The 8,860-nt window shown below is 50.8% G+C and overlaps 1 protein-coding gene across 2 annotated transcripts; it reads left to right on the forward strand.

The window, feature by feature from the left end:
• The first annotated feature begins 894 nt into the window (after positions 1-894).
• Positions 895-8,629, forward strand: B3GNT6 (UDP-GlcNAc:betaGal beta-1,3-N-acetylglucosaminyltransferase 6). 2 transcript variants are annotated; one of them, XM_043908080.1, is made up of 2 exons: positions 895-1,482; positions 5,914-8,629. In XM_043908080.1, exon 2 carries the CDS (start codon positions 5,914-5,916, stop codon positions 7,051-7,053), a length of 1,140 nt encoding a protein of 379 aa, XP_043764015.1. In that variant the 5' UTR covers positions 895-1,482; the 3' UTR covers positions 7,054-8,629. The 2 variants fall into 2 exon arrangements, with proteins under 2 accessions (XP_043764015.1, XP_043764026.1); XM_043908091.1 differs by lacking the exon at positions 895-1,482 and adding an exon at positions 4,665-4,743.
• The last annotated feature ends 231 nt before the right edge of the window (positions 8,630-8,860 follow it).

Consider the following 8,860-nt stretch of genomic DNA (forward strand, 5'->3'; position numbering starts at 1 on the left):
CAGTAAGTCACCAAGCTATGAAGATACATCCCTGCCCAGTTCAGACCTGGGCCTCACCTCTCTCTCATGGATCACTATACCCCATCTCTGGGTTCCATTCCTCCACTGTTTCCCTCTCCAGCATCCATACCACACATGGCCTGCTACAATGGCCTCTTGAAAACAGGTATGGACTCGTTAAAACTTCCAAAGGATCAAGTTAAAACTTCAGGTTCAAGGCCCCGTCTCAGGAATCTCTAAGTTATCTTTGCATCCTCAACTCCCAATATTTACTCTGCCAACCACATTAAACTCGGAATGTTCCCCAGCCATGTCCTGTTTATCCCCACCTCTATACCTCTGCCCAGACTGCCCTCTCCCTCTCCACTGCTCCTTACCTGCTGGGAAAATCCCCAAACCCATGTGGTAGGTTAAATATGGTCACACATTTTTAGAACTTACATCTGGGCTGGTGTTGTGACTTGCTTTGACCAACAGAATGTGGTGCAAATGACATGATACAAGTTCTGATGGCCAGGCCTCAGGAGGCCTGTAGCCTCCACTGGGACCATCTTGGAACCCCGAGACCAACATGCCATGACAAAGCCCAGGACAAAAGAGTGCAGGAGAGCAAGGCCAGTGCCCCAGTTTCCAGCTTACACATTAGCTGAACAGAGCCATGTGAAAGACAGCCCAGGTGGGTCCACCAAAAGAACCTCCTAGGTAACGCACAGAATCTTGAGAAATAAAAATACTGGTTGTTTTAAGCATTTGTTTAATGCTTGGGATAGTATGTTACCTAGCAGTAGATAACAGATACAATGCAGTTCTAATGTGAAGTAACCTCTGTCAAGTTTCCCAGTCAAGAACCTTCTCCAAGTGCCTCAAAGTGTTTTCTACACATCATATCACTTTATAGTCATTTACTATCTGGCTCTCTCCAGATACACTGAGCTCTGAGGATGAGGTCCGAATCTGATTCAACCTCCCTCCCAACCACTCATGGTGCTAAGCTCAGTACTCTCAGATACCATGAATGTGTCTAGCAGGTATGCCTAGATGAACATTTTACATGCAAATTACTCAACAAAGATTTTTAAAACACATCTTATATTAACAGAACAGGTCCTAGGCCCTGGAATTCCTCTCAGTCTAGCAGGAAAACTGCTCATTATAATACAGCTTTGAAGTGTTGCAGGCAAGTGTATTGCTGGCAGTGTACAAGGCAACTGGTGGGTGGGGGAGTCAAGAAAACCCCTAGAAGAAATGACGTTTAGCCTCATCATAAAGTGTAAACAAGTTGTCACTGTTGAAAGGAAGCTTGTGGGCATGTCCCCACCCCCTACCCCCCTTATCCAAGGGAGGAGGGATGCATGGATTGGTCAGGTTCACAAACACAGTCCGGGAGGTGGGGCCTCAGCTTGTGAATGAAAAAAGGGGGTTTAAGGTAGGTCCCAGTTTGGGGATGACTCCTGTCTATTTCTTCTCTCTCAGACATTCAAGGTAAGATGGGGACTTGGGCTTCTTCCTATTAATAAGGAGGTGCATTTTCTGCCCCTCCCTGCCCCACTCTCCTTAGAGTGCCAACCAGAGGGCAGCCAAGCGAACAGGAACCAGGGCAAAGCCCCAGGGTTAGGGCTCTGTTGGGCGCTGGGGCCAAAAGTAATAAAAGGTGTGTTCACCTGCCATATCTGTGGTCCGTATTCAGGAATACGTTGGGGTGGTAGGGTGCTGGAGGAATCTATGTTCCAGTCACCTGCCACTTGGCATCAAACCAGAGGAGAGAAAAACCAACAGGAACTTTTCCTGTTCCCGGGAAAGTAAGGCAGAGAATCCCAGGTGGAGTGAAGAGAATTAAACGTGGAGCGATGAGTGAGAAAGGAGCAGAGAGAGAAGCTCACAAAGGAACGCTATACAGTCCTGCGTGAGAAGGCTGGACCTAACTCACAAAAGATGACCTGCTTTGCCCCATAAACATTCCTGTGTTAGCCAACTGCTGACGTTCCTAGGGTACTCACTACATGCCAGGCATGTTTCTAAGTGCCTTACACCAATCAACTCATAATACCCTGGGAGGATTTATATCTCATATATCCTCTGTGACAAATAACTTGCCCAAGGTCCCCAAATGAGGAACCTGAGGTTCAAAAATTTCAACTAAGTGGCAGGTCTGTCCTCTCTGACCAACTTTGCTACTCAGAAGCTGTGGTATCTATCAACGTTGATAGGACTTCCCTGGTGGTTCAGTAGTTAAGACTCTGCACTTCCAATGCAGGGGGTGCAGGTTCAATCCCTGGTTGGGAAACTAAGATCCCACATGCCTTGTGGCACAGCCAGAAAATTTAAAAACGAAACAACAACAACATAAAACTGTGATATAGGTTCTGTTGAGATGGACTTACCAGGAGGCATCCTGCTGGAGGTGGTATTTGAAGGACAAGGGATCAGGGCCGGCAGAGGCTATGACAGCTTAAAGTGCAGGGACTTCATAGTGCCTAGAAAAGTGGATGGGGAGTAGGGAGGAATCCAGGAAAAAGACTCACAGAGAACGTCCCCAGAGCTTCACAATGTCAGCACCCAAGAACAGATGGTCAGCAAACCAGCACCACCATTAGGAACAGGAACCGGCTCAACCTTGTCCTTAGTTTCCTATCAAAAGGTGGCCAAGATCCAGGTTCCTGAATCAGCTTTATCAAAGTAAATGCAGGTTCAGTGAGACAAGAATTACTGTTCAAAGTCTACTATGTGAGACTATTCTCCTTCTAGAAACAACTGTGGACAGAAAGAGGAGATAGAGAATGCTTTTTAATTGTTTTCTAAAACTAGCATTTGTATGGTACTCTAGCACTGACAGTATTATTTCCTTGTTCTAGATTTTACTGAGAAATGATTGTTAACTCTTCAATTTTTCAGAGGAGAAAACTGAAACTTAGAAGGTTAACACATTTATACAAAGTCACACAGCTAATGAAAGCTGGGATTCACACCCAAGTTATTCAGACTCCAAATTCTATCCTCATTCATTCTTTTACTCTTTCATTCATTGAGGGGGAAATGTATTGCATGCCCCAAATGTGCCAAGTACAAGACTAGGCACTGAGCATATTTTCATGATAAAATAGCTTATTTTCTGTTTCTCTTTTTTTCAGTGCATTAAGCACTGAAGCAGGAATCCATTAAGAGGAAACTACATCTAGTATTTCTCATGGGATTCAGTGATTACAGTTTTTTCAAGGTTCTCCCACTTTTATTTGTAGCTAACTCCTGCCATTATTTCATGGAACACCTGCTCTGTGCCCATCTTGGGCTGGACATTGTGTATGGACTGTAACAACCAGGCATGAGACTACAGTTTGATCCAGTAATATCTACTATGTGCAAACAACTCAATCCGAGAATATTTACTGAGCACATTATCTAGGCAAATTACTCATTCAATAATATTTACTGGTACCTCTGATAATCATAATAGCTAATATTTACTGAACACTTGAATCCTATGGACAGAGGAGCCTGGTGGGCTGCTGTCCATAGGGTCGCACAGAGTCGGACATGACTGAAGCGACTTAGCACGCGTGCATGCATTGGAGAAGGAAATGGCAACCCATTCCATTTGTTCTTGCCTGGAGAATCCCAGGGACAGAGGAGCCTGGTGGGCTGCCATCTATGGAGTCACACAGAGTCGGACACGACTGAAGTGACTTAGCAGCAGAAGCAGCAGCAACTGAACACTTACTATCCACCAAGTACTATGCTAACTTCTTTACAGACATTATCATTTAAATATCTCAATGATTTTTAAAATACTTACTTTTATTTGGTTGCACTGGGTCTTAGCTGGGGCATGTGGGATCTTCAATCTTCATTGCAGCACATGGGATCGACTTCCCTGACCAGGGACTGAACCCAAACCCCTGCAATGGAAGCACAGAGTCTTCCACTTCCAGTCTTAACCACTTCCAATCTTAACCACTGGACCAACAGGGGAGTCCCAGTAACTCTTAAGAGGTAGCAATTTGACAGCGTAAATCAACTGGCTCAGCACATGCAGTTAGAAAGTGGCAGAGGCAGAATTTGAACCAGGCAGCCAGTATTTTCCCCCAGTATACTGTCCCAGCTCCCACCCTGGGAAGGGCAGGAGGGAGACACACAGAGATGCCATCCCTGCCCTCAGGGTGCTTACAGACTAAGAGGGAAGATAAATTTTGAACAAATAACCTCCCCCAAGGACATACTTGTTCAAGTGGAAGTAGAGGGTGAGGAGGCCATTAAACAGGTGAGGGAGAGGAAGGGAGGTCCATCCCAGCAGTGGAACAGCATGAGGGAAAGCTCCAAGGCAGAAAGAGGATGGCAGTCCCAAGCTGTGATTTGACTACGGCCAGGGCAGGTGGATGACAGTGAGGAGCTGCAGAAAAGAGCATGGGGAGTGGCCTGTAAACTTACATTGTTCAGAGTTATCCCAGCTGCTCTAGAGGACAGATCAACTGAGAGCAAGAAAGTGTGCGGCGAGACCAAGCAGAAGGTTCATCTGAGCAGCAGATGCTAGCTTAGATTAGCCTGTTGATAGTGGGAATGGAAGGGGACAGACTGATCAAATATTTAGGAGTCAGGATTTACCAGGCTTAGGGGGGTGGGGCGAGGTGAGCGAAAGGAGGGGGATAAATTACAATTTGGGGCTTGAACAACTCAGTGGGGGTGGAACTCTGGGAAGGAAGACCAGAGTTCAGGTTGTATCAGGTGGCTGTGGACCACCATACAGAGCTGGTAAGTAATAGGCGGCTGGTTGGACATATGGTTCTAGAGCTTGGAGGTGCTAAAAGCAAAGGAAGTCAGCTTGCACAAAGGTGAAAAGAGTATCTAGGACAGAGCCCTGGAGGAGTCCCCCTGGCCCCGCACCATTAAAAGACGATAGAAAGGAAGAAAGGAGCAAAGACAGCTGCGAGACATGCTTAAAGAGGGAGGAGGAAAGCCAGGAGAGAGTGGTGTTCCTGAAATACGGAGCATTGTGTTCAAGAAGGGCAGGACCTGGTGTGACTGAATTTAGCAGGCAGTAAATACAGGTAAGGTTGTTGTGATCTGGGATTTGTCCTGAGGTGTCCCCATGAAGGCAGGGCTTGAGGTTCACCCAGGCAGACCGGGGGATTTGGATATACACAGGAGAGGGCCTGACCTGGAATGTGTGGGGAAAAGAAAGTAACACCAGCAGATAGAAATAGAAAGAGGTGGGGCCGGAGGATGAAGAGGGTAAAGAATTGGTGCCATTCACTGACTGGCTAGTTCATGCTCATTTAATGCTCTAAACTACCCTGCAAGGGAAGAGCTACCAACCCTTTGGTAGAGAGGAGAACACTCAGCGCTAGAGATCTGAAATGACTTGTTCAAGATGATACATGGAAGTGGTGATGACTGAATTCTAACCTGAGTCTGAGTCCCGGACTGTCACCTCATGCCTCCTTGACTGTGGTGGTGAGGAGGGAAATAGGTCACAGAGGGTCAGGGCTCAACAAGGGTAGAGAGGAAGGAATAGGCCTGGAGAGATTTGGATGCAGTTTCAACAAGGTGTGGAAAGTAGGTGTAAGCTGAGGGTGGGGTAGACTGTCAGGGTATTTAGTTGGAGCAACTGAGCAGAAAGAGGTTCCAGTCATTGAAGAGGATTCACAGGGAAGACAAAGGCTTTGACTTTGACTTGATGAGTCCGCCCGGCCTACACGAGTGACAACCAGAGGTAGATGTCAGGAGGTGAAAAGATACACAGATTTGAACGTCAGAAAACTCTAGACTGTGGGAGATACGAAAAGCTTCAGTACGCTTTTTTACCTTCTTAACAACAAAGTTGAGAAGGGGCTGGTTCTGGAAGAGACGTGACAAGGGAAGGGCGTCATTCTGCTGATTCAAAGACTACTCCAGGCTCACTTTGATTGGTTCCCCCCACAGATGGCCTTTCCCCGCCACAGGTCCCTGAAACCCAAGATCCTGACCTGCCTTCTGGTGGGTGTGAGTTTCTCGCTTCTGCATCACTGGTTCCTCGGAGCCCCCAGTTTTCAACAGGAGCAGAGATCGGATGGGTTCCAGCAGGTGACCCATGTGGCCCCTGCTGCCACGTCGCCGTCCAGCTCAGGGCCTCCGTGCGTGGCCAACGCCTCGGCGAACGCCACGGCCGACTTTGAGAAGCTGCCCGCGCGCATCCGAGACTTCCTAAGGTACCGCCACTGCCGCCACTTCCCGCTGCTCTGGGACGCGCCGGCCAAGTGTAGGGGCAGCCGCGGGCCCTTCCTGCTGCTGGCCGTGAAGTCGTCGCCGGCCAACTTCGAGCGGCGCGAGCTCATCCGCCGCACGTGGGGGCAGGAGCGCAGCTACGGCGGGCGCCCAGTGCGCCGCCTCTTCCTGCTGGGCACTCCCGCACCCGAGGACGCCGAGCGCGCAGAGCAGCTGGCGGAGCTGGCCGCGCTGGAGGCGCGTGAGCACGGCGACGTGCTGCAGTGGGCCTTCACCGACACCTTCCTCAACCTTACGCTCAAGCACGTGCACCTGCTCGACTGGCTGGAGGCCCGCTGCCCGCACGCGCGCTTCCTTCTCAGCGGCGACGACGACGTCTTCGTGCACACGGCCAACGTGCTCCGCTTCCTGGAGGCAAAGTCGCCCGACCGCCACCTCTTCACCGGGCAGCTCATGAGCGGCTCCGTGCCCATCCGCGAGAGCTGGAGCAAGTACTTCGTGCCCCCGCAGCTCTTCCCCGGGTCCGTCTACCCGGTGTACTGCAGCGGCGGCGGCTTCCTCCTGTCCCGCCACACGGTCCAGGCCCTGCGCCAGGCCGCCCGCCACACCCCGCTCTTCCCCATCGACGACGCCTACATGGGCATGTGTCTGGAGCGCATCGGCCTGAAGCCCAGCGGCCACGACGGCATCCGGCCTTTCGGCGTGCAGCTGCCCGGCGCCCGGCAGCCCTCCTTCGACCCCTGCATGTACCGCGAGCTGCTGCTGGTGCACCGCTTCGCGCCCTATGAGATGCTGCTCATGTGGAGGGCGCTGCACGACCCAGGGCTGAGCTGCCACCGCGGGCACAGGGTCTCTTGAGGCTGGGAGGTCAGTGTAGGGGTGCCGTGGGGGTCAGTCATGAGGAAACTAGGAAAGGCAGTGACTGGGGAATCTGGGAAGACAGTATTGAGAAAGCCTTGGGAATGTCAATGTTAAGGGGCCATGTTTGGGGGATGGGGCGTCTGATTAGTAAGTCTGAAGGACAGCGATTAGCGAGTGAGCTGGGAGAGACCCAGGTTCCATTCCTGGGTCCGGAAGATCCCCTGGAGGAGGACGTGGCAACTACTCCAGTATTCTTGCCTGGAGAATCCCATGGACAGAGGAGCCTGGTGGGCTATGGTCCATACAGTCGCCAAGAATCGAACACGACCGAAGTCACTCACAGGCACACAAGGGCACCTAGAGTCTGTTGTGAACCAAACCTCCATTGGGGGTGGGGGCTGGGGGGTCGGGTCAGTAACCAGACTCTGAGGATCAGGCTGTGGTCCTGACTTCAGGAGCTGCCAGTTGTTGGCAAAATACAAAAATCAAGAAAACAGCTTGAGAATGAGGCAGAAATGTGTGCTGTCAAGGTCCCAACTATGTAAGATGGACAAGAAGGGCTGAGCTTCAAGGAAGAAAGCCTGGATGAGAAGCCAGGAGCCTGACCTGATGCCTTCCCTGCCCTCGGGAGGAGGTCCAGTCTTCCCCACCGTGGACTCCCTCTGGCATAACCATGTACTTTGTCACTTGGTCGGGCCCTCTCCTGGCCCTGCATCTTTGCAAGCTTTGATCCCTTTACTGGAAATGTCCACCAGCCATCACTGGCCAAGTCTCTTGTAGGAGACTTGATGAGGAGGCCTGCAAGGGGCAGGGGAGCTGTCCCCCGAACTCTGTTACCCACTTCCTCCTGGGCACACACGTAGACTATACTTCCCAGACTCCCTTGAAGTGAGTTGTGGGCATGTGACCAGCCTGTCTTCATGTCTGTGTATAGTTGTGAAGAAGACCCCTCCTGAACCCAGGCCTCACTTGTGCTGACTTTCTCCTTCCCCCGATTGGCACATGGATGAGCCTATAACCTTGCCGATGCCTGGGTTCCTCAACCTTGGCACAGTTGCCATTCTGAGTTCTTTGCTGTAAAGGGCTGTCCTGCGCATTGGAGAACATTTAGTCATATCCCTGTCCTCTGGCTGCTAGATGCCAGCATCACATCCCAAGTTATAACAACCAAAAATATCTCTGAAGTTTGCCAAATGTACCCTGGTGAGTGGGGCTTCCCTGGTGGCTCAGACGGTAAAGAATCTGCCTGCAATGCGGGAGGCCGGGGCTCCATCCCTGGGTTGGGAAGATCCCCTGGAGAAGGAAATGGCTACCCCCTCCAGTATTCTAACCTGGAGATTTCCATGGACAGAGGAGCCTGGCAGGCTGGGGTTGCAAAGAATTGGACATGGCTGAGCGGCTTTCACTTTCACCCTGGTGAGCAAAGTCACCTCTAGTGTGAACCGCTGACCTAGAGGAAGGCAGGAAAACAAGAGGGCTTCCCAGTTCACTGCAGGGAGCAGGGCTGCTTGTGGACTAACCTGGAATACTCAGCTCAAACTACTGAGAGGAACAAAATAAACTTTTATGTTTTTTGAGCCTCTTGGATTTTGTTGACACTTTGTTAGGGCAACCTTGGTAACGTAATGTGTCCTCTCTGATCCCTGTTTCCACCCAACCAGACTGGCTGCTCCCAGAGGGAGGGACCATGTCTGAATCACGTCCAGTGCTAACCCATGGAGGGAGGCCTGGCATCCCGCAGGCTCACTCTTGGCTTGGGAGGTGGAAGGAGCAGGAGGAAGAGGCACCGTCCAAGCAACCTTTC

This window comes from Cervus elaphus, chromosome 1 (genome assembly GCF_910594005.1).
Source record: "Cervus elaphus chromosome 1, mCerEla1.1, whole genome shotgun sequence".
In the NCBI taxonomy this organism is placed as follows: domain Eukaryota; kingdom Metazoa; phylum Chordata; class Mammalia; order Artiodactyla; family Cervidae; genus Cervus; species Cervus elaphus.

Coding starts and splice junctions, on each gene's coding strand:
- B3GNT6 (XM_043908080.1), top strand. CDS start 5,914: ATGGCCTTTCCCCGCCACAGGTCCCTGAAACCCAAGATCCTGACCTGC.